The 18060-nt window shown below is 42.2% G+C and overlaps 1 protein-coding gene across 1 annotated transcript; it reads right to left on the reverse strand.

Annotated features, from left to right (window-relative positions):
* Positions 1 to 1022: 1022 nt before the first annotated feature.
* Positions 1023 to 10147, reverse strand: LOC307230809 (protein phosphatase 1 regulatory subunit 12B-like). Its single transcript, XM_080001253.1, has 7 exons — positions 9478 to 10147; positions 5230 to 5246; positions 4888 to 5023; positions 4609 to 4713; positions 3629 to 3682; positions 3431 to 3481; positions 1023 to 2401 (listed from the first exon to the last, which is right to left on the reverse strand). The coding sequence occupies exons 1-7, from the start codon at positions 9577 to 9579 to the stop codon at positions 2315 to 2317; spliced, it is 552 nt and encodes a 183-aa protein (XP_079857379.1). The 5' UTR covers positions 9580 to 10147; the 3' UTR covers positions 1023 to 2314.
* Positions 10148 to 18060: the final 7913 nt, after the last annotated feature.

The raw sequence follows: 18060 nt of genomic DNA on the forward strand, positions 1-18060 counted from the left end.
ATGCAGGCAACAAAATCGTCGTCTTCCGGGGTGTTGGAAACCTTCTTGTTTCCTGAGAACAGACAGAGCAGAACCCGACAGAAGCAGAAAAAAAACCCCCCAAAAAAACAAAAGAAGAAGGAAAAAAACAAAAAAACATTCGCCACGCAATACTGCCGACCTCGCCGCTCGACCAGTGGTTTCCTCTTCAGCCGCAGTTCTCCGACCTGAACAAGCCATCGTACGGAACCTCCAAAGAACCGCTCCGAACCCCTCCATCCCTGCTCCCCCGCGGCCTACCCACTATCCCAAAAACCCCGAAAAGCACCACCCACATGGACAAGCGGGAGGTCCCCCTACTTCTTGACTTGACTGTTGTTTTTGTCTTGTTGTAGAGATGTGTGTCGATTAGTTGTGCCTTTTCTGTGACCTGCATGATTTGTTTCTTTACGCAGAAGAATAAGAAAAACATGTCTTCCAGCCCAAAAGAAAAAAAGGGGGGTGGCGGGATATAAATACTTGTAGTCGTGTATCACTCTGTGTAGAAACTCCAGTGCATTGGATGTCACCCGGACATATCTGTATGATACCAAGTTATTATGGGGAATAAACTCCTTTTAAGTAGCTCCGTCTTATGTGTTTTGTCACGTCTAAGCAATTGGCCTTGAAGCAAGAACATATTATAGGGATGAATAAATTCTAAAAGCAAAAAAAATGCACAACCATGCAGTTCAGTTTTTGTTGTCATCATTTTGCAATTTCTTTTTAGCTGTTCCTCGTTAGGTAAAATGGGGAAATTTGCATCAGTTCCACTCGGTCTGATGGGGATCACGTCACACTAAATCGTATTAAAAGATTAGAAAAGTAATTTGTCAAAGTCTATAGAAAATAATCCAAAAAAATCAACACTTTTGCTGTCCTGCTTGAGAGGATACAAAACTGGAAATCGGAATCTACCTGAGACCCTAAACAGCTCAAATAGGAGACATCAACCAGCAGACACCCGAGAGACAACACCCACAACACGTCCAGGGCTAATGAGGTCACGTGTTAAATACTGTTTATTGACGAAATAGGCTTTTTCAGCAGTGTAGGAATTAGGCTTTTAATTGAAAAACATCAGCTGAATTCTGTGGCATGCAATTCAATGAGGCTCCACGTGCACCAGAAGGCCTAAACCACCAAGACCAGGGCTGGGGATCGGCCGACTTCCAAATTGTCCAATTCACCCGAATCAATGAGCGGCGGCACTAACCATTCCTCTGATCCGCTTTGGCTGCTGGATGCTCCTCAAACTGCTCGGTGATAGATTTTTATTTATTTATTTATTTATTTATTTATTTGTTTGTTTGTTGCTTTTTTTTTTTTTTTTAGCTTTCCCGTCTTCTGTGAATCACTACTTATCCGAAAGGGTAAAAAAATACCTTTACAAAACTTACTTACCTTTGCAAAAAAAAATATACAGTATATAGACAGACAAACACTGTATACTACAGTATATAGGCCTACTTAGGGAAATTGAATATGCTTTTATTACATTAATTGAGCAGTTGTCAAAATGTAATGAGTTGTGAAATATGAAATATTTTTCATATAACGTTGTTTAAAAACACAGTTGAAATTAAATTGAAATTAAATATTTATGTTTGCCTTCATTCTGAATGTTCCAAAAGCCATATTAAAGTTGTTTGGTCGTTCTCCAGCTGTTTCAAGCCTATTTAAAATGTGCGGAACAATTTTACCCTGAACTTAATCAGCGCAAGTGTTTTTCAACATAAAACAAGGGGTAAGATGTCATTTGCCTTCTGGTTTTGAGAGATTCAGCAACAATTCTGATTAAATAAAAATATTCACAATAAAGTATTCATCGAGAGAGTGCATGTTAGAGTATAGACACCTGACGTTTTATACATTATACATCAGGGAATCAAAAGTGTAATTGTAATTGGTAAAATATTAACAATACCCAGCTCTGTAGTGCACATAAACAATTCTAAAAGGGCAAAGCAGGTTTTTAAATGTCCCGAAAAACACTACTAGTCATAACAACATGTGCCTCTCTTAAAAAAAAGCCTCTCTCCGGCAATAATTATAATAATATTAAGTCTTGCAGTAGCACATGGTCACCACAGATACTGGCCAAACAGCGTTCCTATCATTTTAACTTGTGAGTGTGCGTGAAGCGTGAGGCTTGCAGCCACAACCGTCAGTGGTGATAAAAACAAATAGACGTCCTTTTTATTTCTGTTGCTTTCAAATGCAGCATGAAGGCGTGCCAGTGGGTACGCGGCGTACTTTCATTCTTCCTGAATTCATTTCATTCTTCCTTGCAGGCTCACTTGGACAGTTTGCTGATGACCCGGATCAGGGCGCCGTTCTCATCCTTGAGTCTCTGGTTCTCCACCGACAGGTCCTTCTTGGCCTGGGGGAGGGGTTCGACATTCAACAGAAATTCATGATTTCCAGATAGACACTCTGTGGTGGGTATATCACTTAATTCTCCTGTGTCCTCTCAAAACAAGAGAATGGCTTCTTACTAAACTTTCGTGTGGCAACCATGTTTTTTTTTTTTGCTTTCAATTTCGTCTGTTTTTCTGAAAAAATATGAATCAATATGAGAATCAGAATGACTGTATTCTGCCAGGTGCATTCACATGCACTGTACTAGGACTTTGTCGTGGCGATGATTGGTGCGTGTCTACAGACGATTAACAATACAAGAAAAGAAATCGGAGAAAAAATATATAGTAATAATAATAATAACAATATAAATAAAGTAAAAAAATGATAAATTTACACAAATATATACAAAATATATTTGTACATTGTATATTTGTATCATATACATGTACACATATGGAATTTAATATAAAGAAATACACTTGGCCTAAGACCACAAAATGCACACACACACACACACACACACACACACACACACACACACACACACACACACACACACACACACACACACACACACACACACACACACACACACACATACCAGTCTATTGTACGCAGTATTCCTCCCCGATAGATGTAGAATCTATTTTCAGACAGCCGTACCAGGTTTTATTCAAACCTTTTATTCAGAGATAACAAGAGGTTGTTGTTTGCCTCCTTTCGGGCAGAACACTGCAAACATTTGTGAAATTACGACTGCGGGCGAATTCTGTTGAATGCCGAAGCACTCGCACGTTCCACACTCAACGGACCATAATGGTGACGAATGATGTCAACCGGAGCTACATCTACGTCTGAACAAGAACAGTATGTGTAAGCTTTTGACATTTGTTTGCTTATCAGCCCTTTAGTGACACCCGCTGCTGGTTTCCTTTGAGACTTTCAAATAAATGAATGAGAATCCATGACCACAGTATTCACCTCATATAGTGAGACATGATTGCCACAACATAGATAATTAAGATTGTGAATTAACATAATGAATTACCTTTAGTTCCTCTTCCATATCAGATATTCTCTTTTCTAGCCGGCGTCTTTCCTTTCAAAGAAAGAAAAAAAAATGTCAAAAAGAAAACAAAGAACTTGAACCACCTTTTCATGAAGATGCACCGTCCTGTGCTATAGCACTCAATTCATTCTAAGATAAGCAATAAGGAATACAACATTTATAAAAAAAAGTTTGAACCTTTTTTTCCGTCTCCAGTACGCTGAACCTACAGTCTGCTGGTCGCCTATTGAGCTGCGGAGGGGGAAAAAAACGTTTATCAGAAGAAACCACTACAGCGGAGTTGTTGTTTTTTTCTGATTGGTCACAATCGATAATTGAATATTTATACGTTTTGAGACATCACAGTAAAAATGTTAATCATTTGGCTTCACACCACTTTGTGACAAACGCACATTGTTTCATGTGGCAGGGTGATGGCAGCAGGTCCGATGAGGCAAAATGGGGACGTGGTGCTTTAACTGGGGGCGGGGCAGAAAAGGTACAAGAAGACGCTTGCCACAGCGCCAGCTAAAATAAATTGAGCAAACCGCAGCCAATTCTGCTCCGCAATCACAAAAGAACAAAAACGGAAGTTGCAAGTGGAGCGTGGCACCCAACGACATTTATTTATTTATTTATTTATTTTAAATGGCTTTACTTTTGGAGTTGTTGGAGCCAAACTCGCCGAATCGTCGACTCCGGTCACATTGATCCGTATTTTATTGGTAATCATATCGACTTTGATAAATGGAAAGAAAAAAAACGTTTTTTTTTTTTAGAACGTTTGTATTGTTTCTTTACATGAGCTTTTTTTTTTTGTTAAATTATAGCAGAGGGATATATATCTTTTTGTATTTATTCAACTTCTGTTATAAGAACAGAACCAGCCGTTGAAAGTAACACCCTGGTCATTCATTCTTATCCTCAGTGTACTGTACACAGGGGCGGCCCACGCACTTATTAGGCCCTAAGTGGGGGGTCCTTTTATTGTTTCGTTCAATTAGGAATTAAATACATCTAAAATAAACTTGAAAAAATTGTTCATGCACCCCATAGCGGTTGTGACCGTAAACACCCATATAGAGTGTTTATGCCAGTGTGCAACCTCCAAAAGGGAGTTTAAGCTAGATTGTTACTATATCTACGTCTGTGATGTATTTAGTAGTTGTGTGTTGTACTTGAGTTAATTTCTCCAGCTGGACCTGCAGCACGGTCAGTTCTTGTTTCCTTGCCGCCAGTCTGGTCTTCAGCCGTTCATTGGTGTTGAGTGCTTCTTCATACATCTGCAAAATGCCAAAACACAGAAGATTTATTGCTTCGGGCGCCATAAATAATAAAATAAAAAGATTAATGACCATCATCGGACAGGGAAAAGGCTTTGTGTTGGGGGGTGCACCTTGAGGGATCAGATGGTTGGAGGTTATTAATCAGTGAAACGTCCAAACTGAGTTCTCTACCTTTTTGTAGCCCCTACATCCCATCTCCTCCTCCGTCTTTTTGCGAGCGGACAGCCTGTTCTCCCTCTGAGGGGAGGACTCCGCCTGGTTCAGAGCTCTGTCTTTGGACGCCTCCGGAGCGCCTGAAGAGTCCAGTCTGGAGGGGACACCGTGCAGCCCATCAAGACATGTTTACATCCCTCATACCATAGATTATTTACCATAACCTTCTTCTTTTCTTAATACTTAAAAAATATATATTTGCTTTTGCTTCTGCATTGCGCCATATGAATGTGCTGCATTTTGATTTGTCACGTCTCCACTGAGAGAATTGGAAATTCAATTAAAATAAACAAAACTTACCTGGACACCCTTTCATGCTGAAATAGAAAATAAATATGAAAAGTTAAAATGCATGTATTATGTGCACAGTAACGACTAACCCTAAAGCAATCACAGGACTACCAAATCCAAAATAAAAGCACAGCACAGATTTTACAGTGACACAAAATGAAACATTTATTTTTTGAGTATGAAATGGGAAAAAAACAAACGACGTTCAGTATTTATTTAATACAAAGAGGAAAAACAGTTGTGATCATTGTATCTGGTCCTATAGGTTTGTCATGGAAACAATCATTCAGATTCAGATCATGTTAAGTGCAAATTTCCATTTTAAACATACAAATATAACAAAACATACAGTATAATGTGGCTTGTCCATCTATTGATTTAAGGGCTGTCTGTTTACAGCATGGAACTCATTAGAAACGACTTCATGCAAGATGGAGTATGTACATTGGGAGATTTTCCTGTGGAATATGTAATGTTTTCAATGTGAACAGGCTCTGAATCCAACATAAAGTGTCAACACAAACATTACACAGACTTCTGCATTAAGTCACAAATCATATTATACAGCGGGCGATTGTATAATTGGGCAATACTGTATATACATACATACATACATAAATACATACATACAGTATACATGTATATATACATATTATACATACACACACACACACACACATATATATATAGACATATTTTATATACATATTTTATATACATATTATATATACACACACACACACTCATATATCAATTAATAGGAAAAATAATACTAATATTCAACCTTCTCATTAACTTAAATCCACAAAACCCAGATGAGTGTATCATTGCTTGACTGACACTGAAATGTTCTTGTAATATTTGGTGCCGGGGCTGTAGGTGCCAGTGAATAATAGATCCATCCACTATAGACAGGACTGTACATTCCCTCTGACCACACTATCTGGGCCAGTCTCCGTCACCCTTTGTTACCAGCTGGCGAGCGGCCTGCTTCCTCTGGCGTTCCATGTGACTGGAGATGCATGACCACTTTGTCAGGCTAATAGAGCCCGGGGCCCACGGTGCCAAATACGCCCCCTTCTTATAATATGCAGTATGGCGTCATGTTATTTAATACAAAGTAGAGTTGTAGTATTTTCAATTTTCTTTGGATTTTAATATTTTGGTTATACCTAATGACATCTACCGCGTATCTTAGAATCAGCAGAATAAATAAGTCAGTAAAATAAAATATACATTTTGTTGGACATTGGCAATAGAACAGACAGTAATAACATCGGTAAGACAACACCAGACGTGAATCTAAGAACTGTAATAAAACACAGATCCTGTACAGGCTACATCAATAAAATAACACGTGGGAAACAGATTAAATGTTTTCTTACTACACAATTATTCTGTGTACTATTTCTATACTATTTCCTTCATACAATCGTAGTTCTCGCCGGGATAATACGGTATCAGTAACAGCCGATAAATCAGTATTTAAACAGCCAGGCAGGTTTGCAGAGGGACGATGATTTCATTTAATACTCCGAGAGCCAGAGACCTGCTGGAGGCTTTCCCAGAAACAATCACATAAAGTAATACCAAATGAGGCACTCGCCAGCGTGGCCAGTGCGTCAGACAAACAAAGTTCACACAGAAACGACATAAATGGAGATGGCAAAGAGGGGGATTGTAGAAGACGAGCAGAAAGTCCACGCACTCTGAATGCCTCTCGTTAGGATTCAACCTCTTTCAAGACTGGATAAAATGCATTTTGGTAACGGTCATCTCAAGTTATTACTTATTGAGTAAACATTTCAGCATATGCATTTAAGGAAGCAAACGTTCTGAGTTGACATATTTTATAACCTATTTGTAGATAAAGTTCAAAAACACAGTGAATTCATTTTTATTTTGTCTGGACAGAGAACCAAACTCCCGCTTGCGCGATTTCTTCGGTTGTTTTTTCTCGAGTCAATAGGAATCCATGGTAATATTTACTTTCTAACTGTTATCAAAATAGCAAAAATAGCAAAGAAAAGAACTGTAGTAAAAGTGCTGAATTTTAGTTGTACTTTATAAAGAATGGTTACAGGTGAAAATGTGGGCCGGAGGGCTCAGCGGTTCCCGGGGGGCTTGGTCCTGGATCTACGCCGGCTTTGAACAGGTGCCGTGGAAAAGTATTGGTTTGGAAAATACCTCTCATTACAGTACTTGAGTACATTTTCACCTGCCACCATACTTTCTTAAGTAGTTGTAACTAATCACTTTCCACCCTGATCAGTAGTAAAGCGTATGGACTCTACAAAGTATTGGTTTGGAAAGTAACTCTCATTACAGCACTTGAGTACATTTTCACCTGCCACCATACTTTATTGAGTAGTTGTAACTAATTACTTTCCACCCTGATCAGTAGTAAAGCGTATGGACTCTACAAAGTATTGGTTTGGAAAGTAACTCTCATTACAGCACTTGAGTACATTTTCACCTGCCACCATACTTTATTGAGTAGTTGTAACTAATTACTTTCCACCCTGATCAGTAGTAAAGCGTATGGACTCTACAAAGTATTGGTTTGGAAAGTAACTCTCATTACAGCACTTGAGTACATTTTCACCTGCCACCATACTTTATTGAGTAGTTGTAACTAATTACTTTCCACCCTGATCAGTAGTAAAGCGTATGGACTCTACAAAGTATTGGTTTGGAAAGTAACTCTCATTACAGCACTTGAGTACATTTTCACCTGCCACCATACTTTATTGAGTAGTTGTAACTAATTACTTTCCACCCTTATCAGTAGTAAAGCTTACAGACTCTGCAAAGCATTGGTTTGGAAAGTAACTCTCGTTACAGTACTTGAGTACATTTTCAGCTGCAACCATACTTTATTAAGTAGTTGTAACTAATTTCTTTCTCATCCTGGTCAGTAGTAAAGCGTATGGACTCTACAAAGTATTGGTTTGGAAAGTAACTCTCATTACAGCACTTGAGTACATTCTCACCTGCCACCATACTTTATTGAGTAGTTGTAACTAATTACTTTCCACCCTTATCAGTAGTAAAGCTTACAGACTCTGCAAAGCATTGGTTTGGAAAGTAACTCTCGTTACAGTACTTGAGTACATTTTCAGCTGCAACCATACTTTATTAAGTAGTTGTAACTAATTTCTTTCTCATCCTGGTCAGTAGTAATGTATGTGAGCTCTGCAAAGCCTGCAGAGCAATCAAACACGTACACAGTTGCAGGGGCAAAAACGGGATTAAGTGACTGTGACTCGGCTTGAGGTTCTCCGTCGCCGAGCGGCCCCTCATCGTTTCCAGATCCCAAAAGCAACTTCCCGTCGCCGATTACGTCGCTCTTCCAAAGTGGAAAATGCAAGCTTCACCCTCGGGCCTCGGCGGAGGGATAAACATCCATAAATACCGTGTGAGTTCCCACAAACCATTCCTGCGCACTAAATCCCTCCTCAACGTCTCTTGCTTCCTGACTGTTTCCCCTCTCTCCCTCTCTCTCCCTCTCCCTCCCTCTCTCTCCCTCTCTCCCTCCCTCCCTCTCTCACCCTCTCGCACTCTCTCAAACGGGTTCAGTCTCGCCTTAAGCAAACAGATAAGGACGACGGCTCGTTTGCGCCTTTTCCTTCTCTCTCCCGCTTTGTTTCCCGCGGCGCTCGCGTAGCGACGTCCGCCCGCGGAAAGGCGCGAACCGTAAGTGACACGTTTTGATAGATAAGCTTTATCTCAAAGCCTCCGGAGCGGTACATTTTCCCCGATTTATCAAGGGCTTTTGACGCGTTTAACACCGCTGCGTTGCCATACGTGGCAAAACAAACGGAGCTCATTTGAAAGGCTGGCTTTCTAAATGGGAAAACAACTCAGTGTCAACATTTTAATTGGTGTTTTTATCCCTTCATTTGTTATCGCGGGTGGCGTGTCCCAGAGCGTGAGATAGCTCTGTAAGAACCGCGGCTATGAGCACAGGTTTTTTTTTTTTTGGGTGGGGAGGGGGGCCAATGGAATAAATTCAAAGTCATTGTTTATTTATGTAAGCTATGGTATTTCCTGTAACTACACACAAACACACACACACACACACACACACACACACACACACACACGCATATAGGCACGCACACACACACACACACACACACACACACACACACACACACATGCGTGCGTGCACACACACACACACACACACACACACACACGCACACGCACGCGCGGACACACACACGAACAAGATGAAAGTTGAGCAGCTCTCACCCTGTGGTCCTTGACGTTGGCAGCGGGCGAGTTTGAAGGGGAATCAAAGAGAGACTTTCTGGTGCGAATCGGATCCTTGTTACGGGAAAGTAGAGATGACATCGCTGCCAGCGGCTGCCGGACGCCGCATGGACGTGAGGGAGCGGTCCAAAGTCCTTTTTTTTTTTTTTTAAAGCGCCTGAACCATGTCGACGGACAGCCCCCTTCCTCCTAAAAGGTTCGACCGGGCGGAGGGAGCCATGGAGCCGCGGACGCAGAAGCGGAGAGGATTGAGATCTGGCCGGGGGTCGATGGTGGCGATCCTCATCTGATGCAGGGAGGTCGCATGGCAGGATGAGAGGGGAACCAGCGCAAGTGTGAGCGAGGAGGGGGAAGCCGCGGGCTCGGGCAGAGTGGGCGGGCTGGAAGGGACATGTGGACATGAGGATTTGACAGCGGTATTGTTCAAAGCGGTCCTCTCAGGGCTACGGCCACTCTGCGAAAACAGCAACGCGGAGAAATGGGACAACGGGACGGCTCCGTTTCCCTTTTTTTTCCCCCAACCCTTCTCTGCACACGCATGTTTCTCTCAGCCATTTATATATAAAAACTATATTCAAGCCCCTATATTCATGCCTATGCCTGATAGGTATAGGCCAATGCCAATGCTAACCTCACTAGGGTTCCTCACTGAATCACACACATAGGCTCCACTACCTTACTGTACTGTTTGTAGCATACTGTACTACATATTGAGTCACTGTTCTGGGTTTCTGCATACTATACTGCATACTGCATCACTGTTCTGGGTTACTGCATACTGTACTGCATACTGCATCACTGTTCTGGGTTACTGCATACTGTGCTGTATTGCTGTTCTGTTCTGTGTTACTGTATTACTATACTGTACTGTATATCTCCACACACACCATCTCACTTTATTCACATGCCACTTTACTGCACATATCTGTATATATATAATAGCCTATCCCATACACATAAGTCTATTCCCGTTATTTATGTTTTGCATCCCCACTCTGCATTACCTTTGAGCTCTTTATTTTAATTGATTCTATATTATCGACTTACCTACTGCATTTCGTTTTAGGAATCGGTAAGCTACTCAAGTAGAATTGTTTTGGTAGCTATGATGTTCGGTCTAGAACATGTTGTGCGTAATCACCAGGTGCGTTGCATTGACGTTTCACTGCATACATGTACGGAAGTATGTATGTGCACGTGACGAATAAACCTCCTGAATCTTGAATCTTGAAGGAACCCCTGTTGTGGACATCTGAATGAAAAGCTCCACGTGAAAATGAAAGGGCCAAATAATAACCTCCGCAAAGCGCACGTTCTGGTTGGGATTTTTAAAACACAGTTCCCAGGTGGAGCTGGTCAAGTCATCGTTTTAAAATCGACAGTCATCAATCGCAACTAATTTCCATAAAATTACACGGGTGTAGTAACACACACACACACACACACACACACACACACACACACACACACACACACACACACACACACACACACACACACACACGTCTACGTGAGAGAGGGACACAGTCACGCCTGAGTGATGGCTTGTTATTAGGAAGGCCAGCAGCGCCACACCCATTGGCGAGTTTATGAACTAACGCCAGCCCTGTTCTTTATTGGATCCTGGCTGTGCGAGCGTCGCGTAGACGTTCGCCGACACCTGATGTCATCGGGTCAACGCGAGCAGTTTCACGCCGCTGGCATTTTCCATCTCGTGGGGAAATTCAGGCCAGGACAACTACGTGTAAAAAAATAAAAAATAAAAACATAAAATAAAATACTGTAGCAAAAACAAACAAACAAAACAAACAAAAAGAGTCAGAAAACAGAAACAATTAACCAGTAAAAAAACAACAACAGTTATTGTAAGATGTTTACTAATGCCACACCAGGGAAATTCACATGTTACAGGAACTCAGAGTCAGAAGTAGAGGAAAAAGGGTGATTGAGTGATACATTACAAAATAAAGTAAAATAGAAATAAAAACTAAAAACTATATAGACTATATACACCTTTCACTTATACAGATATGGCCATGACGGATAATTACACACATGATTGTACAGTAATACACACATGGTCACACATAATTTCATTTTATTGAAATAAGCAGTCACTTAAGCTCTGTGTCCACCAAAGCAAGATGTTGCTGTTAGTTATGTCATTAATGGCTTAACTCAGAGTTTAAAATCCCCAAAAATAAATGCTAAAACTAAATGACATTAAGTTGTATTGCTTATAATTAGTCATACCTTGAATATTGAGTGTTGCTTCTGATTTACGTCCCTCAGCTTCAAAACGGTACACAGCTGCATCATCATTTGTACAGCAATCAATTATCAACTTTTGACAGGCACCATCTTTGATTATCTTTAGCCCATCTGCACTGTTGAGCTGGTTAGATAAAATGTTCAGTATTAATTAGCCTTTAGGAACATTTTGGGTGAGCAGAAAAATAATTTTCTTAATTATGACAATGTGGTGGTCGGAGTTTATCCCTGGAATATCCTCTTTTTCCTATAGGGCCCCATCCTAAACATAATTATGGCCCATGAGCTGAAATCATAATGCTGAATTGAACCCAAATACAAAATACATCTATAAATAAGTCTTCCAAGACTACATTTTTGTAAGCAATTACAATTTGAATATATCGTTTTCAGTAATTATATTTTGCAAACGATGACCTGGGAATTAAATAATTATAGAACCCAGAATCGCGATTGTGGCGCCTCCCCTTGCGGCTGCCTGCGCGAGCACCTTGTGTCGATTACGTACATTTGGTATTTTTCAGTATTTTTAGAGCTTATAGAGCTTATTGTGCGTAATCACCGGGTGTCATGACATTTCACTGCATTTATGTTTGACCGTATGTATATGTATGTGACAAATAATCTCTTGAACTTGAACTTGAACTTAAAGATCAGATAAGACAAGGAAATTACACTTGATTGATCGCCGGGGGGGGGGGACATTCTGGAGTTTCCTTTCCAGCCATGGAAAGTACAAGATTTGATGTATTGTTGCACGTCGACAAATAAAAACGAAACAAAATAACAAACAAACAAAAAATAATAATAATAAATACACGAACATGTGTTTTTTTTTCTTTTTCTCCTGTTTTTGTGTTTTGGGTGTCGTGTACCTTGTGGGCCACCAGGGGGCAGCGATTCATTTTATTTATCGAGGCAGGCGTCCATATTTCGTTGATGGCGTTGTTGTTGTTTTCCGTCAGTGAAGCACATTTATAAAGCAGCTTTTTTAGGAAAGTCACCAGAAATAAAGAGTCACCTCATGAAAAACATGGATAGACTCTACACACACACACACACACACACACACACACATTTAGAAACCGACCGTGGCGGAGGGAAGCAGCTGGAGACGGACGCATACCCTCCCTATGTTTTTTTTTTTTTTTAATTTTCATTTTTATTTATTTTTTGTGAACCAATACATTGCCCAACAGAAACACAATTTTGATTTCCACTTCAACGAACTATTGCCGTTGGACCGCAAAGTAAGTTACAACAAAACAGGCAACGCTGGAACCGTTGCTTTTAAGTATTTCAGTCGCACGTTACATGATAGTCACATTAGCGTCACGTTAGCATCACGTTAGCATCACATTAGCATCACAACACAACACAACGGCGTGCAAGGCTCGTAGGGAAGTTGGGTGATCTCAGGGTTGCGGTGTGGTCTGTGTCACACTGATATAACATTTGCAAATGTGCACGTAAGGTAAAGATAAAACAGTTTTCACACTCAATTCAAGTGTCCTATTCAGTATTTTAACCCGTCTTAGATGCCCCTTTATTGCCATTGGGAGAAAAAGAAAGGAAATTAACATGAAGTACATATTGTACAGTATGTGGGTGGTATGTGTTTTCTTTTTGACATTATATATAAGCAATATTTTAAACACTTAAAAAAAAGAAAATAAATCGGAATACCCTCTGTAGTACCCAAAAGTACCCCAAGGGGCACGAGGACCCCCATTTGACAAAGACAAACATTTTGGGTTGTGTCGCACATGAATATACATGATGTATATTCACTCGTCCCTGTTACCTGAATAGGTCCACTCCCATGGTTCTCATACTTTTCTCCCCCCTGTATTTTCACTGATATTGTGGTACCTCGACTTACGACTGCATCTACTTACGACTAATCCAAGAAACGAGTAGCGATAGTCGCAAAAATTTGTATCGACTTGCGACCGACTGCTACAAGATACGACCGTGGAAATTTGCAGTTGGCGCGTCGGCGGCCAGTCAGCAGTCAGTCAGCAGTCAGTCAGCAGTCAGTCAGCAGTCAGTCAGCAGTCAGTCAGCAGCTAGTCAGCAGCCAGTCAGCGGCGACCTACATCGTGTGTGCACGTAGTTGGTGGCTTATCGATATTTTTTGAACGGTTAAACGGAGGTTTTCTTGGATTCAATGTTGAAAAAATTATTAAAAATAAAGTTTAATTTTTACGAGTTACAAGGGCTAAATGGCCTCATCATGGAATCAACCACAGGCAATTGTGACTTACAGTAGAAGTCATTAAATAGTATTACATTTGAAATAGGAGGTATAACTTCAGGGAATTCCCATTGTTCCGACGGCCCATTATTCCGGAACCCCAATAGTCCAAAAAAAATGTTGGGTTAGAGATGGTTAAGTCTAGGTATAAGCAAGATGGTGACGTTTAGGTACAAGTGAAGAGATGGTTAAGTTTAGGGTAGAGGTAAGGGTGTCCTCCATGTCCAATACATTTTTTGGACTATTGGGGTTTTGAATCAAGACATGGCACCTTCATTTCAAAATAAGCATTTTATCCCATTTTATTTAGCCATATATTTCTTTGTTGTCAAAATGAGTCGGACTAGAGTCAACATTTCTGTTGTTATAAAAACGTCTAGGTTGCGAAGCCAACCACGGTTCCCTGAGGAGGGACCAGATCTATTAGTCATGAGACTTATCGTCAGATCACGTAATCCAATCAAAACTCTCTGCATTCATCCCATTGCATGTTCTCCCTGTGCTCACATGGGGTTTCCTCCACCTAACGTCAGTAAGGACCCCCACCAAAAACATGCACCCATCATCGTCTGACCGGCGATGGACACTCGTCACCAGGTCCCCGGGCGCGTCGACGAATGCTGCCCACTGCTCCTGGCTGTGCCCCTGGAGGAAGGACAAGCCAGGATGGGTTAAATGCAGAGGCCTCATTTCACCGGCCACCATCCAAAAGCATGTACATGTGTGTGTGTGTGTGCATGTGTTGTAGTGTGGTGTGTTGCGTGATAATTAAAGATTCTTCTTCTGAAAAGGCAGAGGAAGTGACGACGCCGCACTTCTGTCCCGCCCCCGTGGGTAAATATTGCGACTCGACATCCGCTTCCTCCTCTTTTCATGGCTAAGCGCCTTGGAAGGGCACAGTACTGTAGCGCTGTAATAGATATAGTCCCTCCTCACGGAACTCTGGATGCCTACGCAACCTAGAGGTTCCCTATCGCAGGGACTGCGATCTATCACTCATGGGACCGTATACTATCATGCAATAGTATGATGATCACCCGGGGGTGGTTCATGTAATAACCTACCCTCCACTGGTGTGTCTGTCCCAGACACATGAGTGGACGTGTGAGGAAAAGCTTGTGGGATACTTTCTGTAACAACTGCATACTCAGGTTTGTGCGCCAAACATGGCATGTGGCAGCGCAGACCTAGTAATGTCCAAAATGTGAAAATTAACAAATGCGTGTGCGGAGCTCCAAGATGCTGCCCGACATATATCCTCCACCGACGCCCCCCTAAAAAGGGTCCAAGAGGAGGACACTCCCCTGGTGGAGTGTGCATACAGGCCCTGAAGGGCATCTAATGACAGTCTCCTATAGGACTCCTATAAGACTATGGCTTCCACCAGCCAATGAGCCAACAACTGCTTGGACAGGGGCCTACCCCTTGCTTGGGTGCCGAAGCGCACAAACAACTGGTCCCCGCGCCTAAATCCCTTTCTGCGGTCCATATAAAATCGCAGCGCCCAAACCGGGCACAAAGTGTTAAGCCTCTCCTGATCCCCTGACTCAAAAGATGGTGAAGTGAAGGCTGCTAACTAACCTGACTCCGAAACAGAGTGGTAATGACCTGAAATGGCCTGAAAGAAGCATTAGGATGAACTGTATGCAGGATGGGTTGACTGACAGTGCCTGCAGCTCGCCGATCCGTTTCGCAGAGGCAAGCGCCAGCAGCAAGGCCTTTTTCAGAGAAATTCTCTTGATGTCTGCGGTGCAGTTTCTGACACAAAAGTGATGTCACTGACCGTCCAGGTCTGAGCTGCGACGTGCATGACTTGATGGCCTGAGCCCTGGCTAGGGATAAGCGGATCAGTCTAACATCCGCAGATTCAGAATCGGGAGAAAATTCCCATCCTTTTTTGGGACCACAAAGTATCTGCTGAGGTGTCCTAGCGCTTCCCGCTCTCCCAAGACGCTCTGTGTTGCTCCCTTTTCCAGCAGAGAATCTATTTCTTTCGCGAGAACTTCTGCTTGACCGTCCGTTACCATCGACTTGATTTTTCCCCTGAAAGCGGGCGGGGGCGGGTGAACTGGATGACGTAGGCCTCCGTGACCGCCTGCCGGTGCCGGCTTGATGCGCTCCAGAGTGGATGAGTGTGCGCTTATTCCGCGGGCCCGTGGGTCCGTGAGATCCGTCCTTCGGGCCCGGTTGTTCCGTGAACGCAGCAGTTTCGCACATGATCGGTCATGCACGTGCTCGTGTGCCCGCCTGTTGAAGCTGTGTACCCACGGCTCCCATATGTATAAACCTCGAGCCTGCCCGCTCTGTGGACGTGAAGGTGCAGCGTTCAATGGGTCAGGCCTATGCGCGCTCATGGCCAATTGATGCCTCACGGGCGATATGTTCTGATAAAAATTCCCCACTTGTGCGCCATGACACAATGGGACACCGGGGTTTATGAGTTTCACACGTTTTATTGTCGAATCTGTGATTGGGGCATGTGATTCATGGCACAGACATTTTGGCAAATGGTGTCTGTGTGATTTTTCACTGTGCGCGTGTGCTTTCCAGCAGTAGACACAGGGAGAAAAAGGAACGCTTTGGAGGGGCAGGACAGTTGTCCTGCTGCCCCACCCCTGTCTCCTCAGAGGTTCAGGGTCTGCCCTCTGTGGCAGAGGGGCCCTACTGCTGTAAATGTTTTTTGGACATTTGTTGGTTTAAGGTATGGCAACCCTGTTTCAGAGTCCAGTGTTTTAGTAATTTTAGGTAAAGTAACCCTGGGTTCGAGTCTGTATTTTTAGGTATAGACTGTATTTTAGGCGTTTTCTTTCCTTTTTGTTATTTGCTTGGTGGGTGGGTGGGGGGGTAGGCTTCGGCCAGGAATTCTTCTTGGCCTCAGTTTGGTGTCAGGGCTATGTGGTCTGGGGATGGTGTGGTTTGAGTTGCCACACCTGACCTGGATCCAGGTAATTAGGGACCCAGGATCAGTGTGGCTGCATACCTGTTGCTCGTTGGTTGAGCAACAGGTTAGAACCCCCATCCCACACACACTGAGGAGAGGAGCCCTGTTATGACCTGTGTCCATCTGCTCCAGGGTTTGTTCTATCAAACCCCCCCTCTCCACAATAAACTTGTGTGTTTTCTACAACCTCCTCGTCTGTGTCTCTGTGCCGGAGGTCCCTGGTAGGCAAAACTGCCACACAATTCTTCTTACGGGAAGTAAAAAATGAGGAGGAAGAGGAAGTCGAGCCGCGGGGGCAGGATGGAAGTGCGGCGTCGTAACTTCCTCTGCCTTTTCAGGCGTGAATGCAGAGCGTTTCGATTGGATTAGGTGATCTGACGAATGGTCCCATGAGTAATCGGAGAGGAAGGAACCTAAAGTTTACAGCTGAACCATTTACTTACCTTCGTAATACACTTACTTGATGAAAAAAGTAAAGATAATCGAATCAATTCACGCAACCAATTCATTTCCAACCCTATTCCTACCACTTCCCTCTGCAAATATAACCAAATACATAGTAATTACCATTATACGTACCTGCAACACATTATTAAATAAGATAAGAATAAGATGGAGGTGTTTTGTCCAAAAATATGTCTTCAATTTGTTTAAATTATTTGTCTTTAAAAATATTCAGTTTAACTTTCTGAAACCTGCAGACACCCTGTGGTCAGATTGGAATTGAACAGTGGAAACCTTCACCTGTTAAGGTAAAAGAGAAAGGAGTCCATCAAGATCATCCAGTGACCTCTCTGCACAAAGACTCGTCGTGTCCTTACCCAGGTCGGTCCAACTCTTTTATGGAAAGAACTGGGAAAATGAATTAAAAATTTAAGAAAATAAAACAGGTACAGCTTTGCTGTCATAGGGTTAATGTGATTTCCTAAACTCAATTAGTTTGGGCATTCAATTCTAATGTTTTCTCATTTTGAATTTGGCTGAACCTTTTATGCATATTCATACTTTATACTTGATAATAGAAAACAGGCTACAGAGGACGTGTGAAAAGTGACAGTCTTAACTGAACCTAGATAAACTACAAAACATGTTT

Source organism: Zeus faber (assembly GCF_960531495.2).
Source record: "Zeus faber genome assembly, chromosome: 5".
NCBI lineage: Eukaryota > Metazoa > Chordata > Actinopteri > Zeiformes > Zeidae > Zeus > Zeus faber.

Coding starts and splice junctions, on each gene's coding strand:
- LOC307230809 (XM_080001253.1), bottom strand. CDS start 9,579: ATGTCATCTCTACTTTCCCGTAACAAGGATCCGATTCGCACCAGAAAG. Junction 4,714..4,887: donor GATGTAGGGGCTACAAAAAG/GTAGAGAACTCA, acceptor GGCATTTTGCAG/ATGTATGAAGAAGCACTCAA. Junction 3,482..3,628: donor TACTGGAGACGGAAAAAAAG/GTTCAAACTTTT, acceptor TTTCTTTGAAAG/GAAAGACGCCGGCTAGAAAA.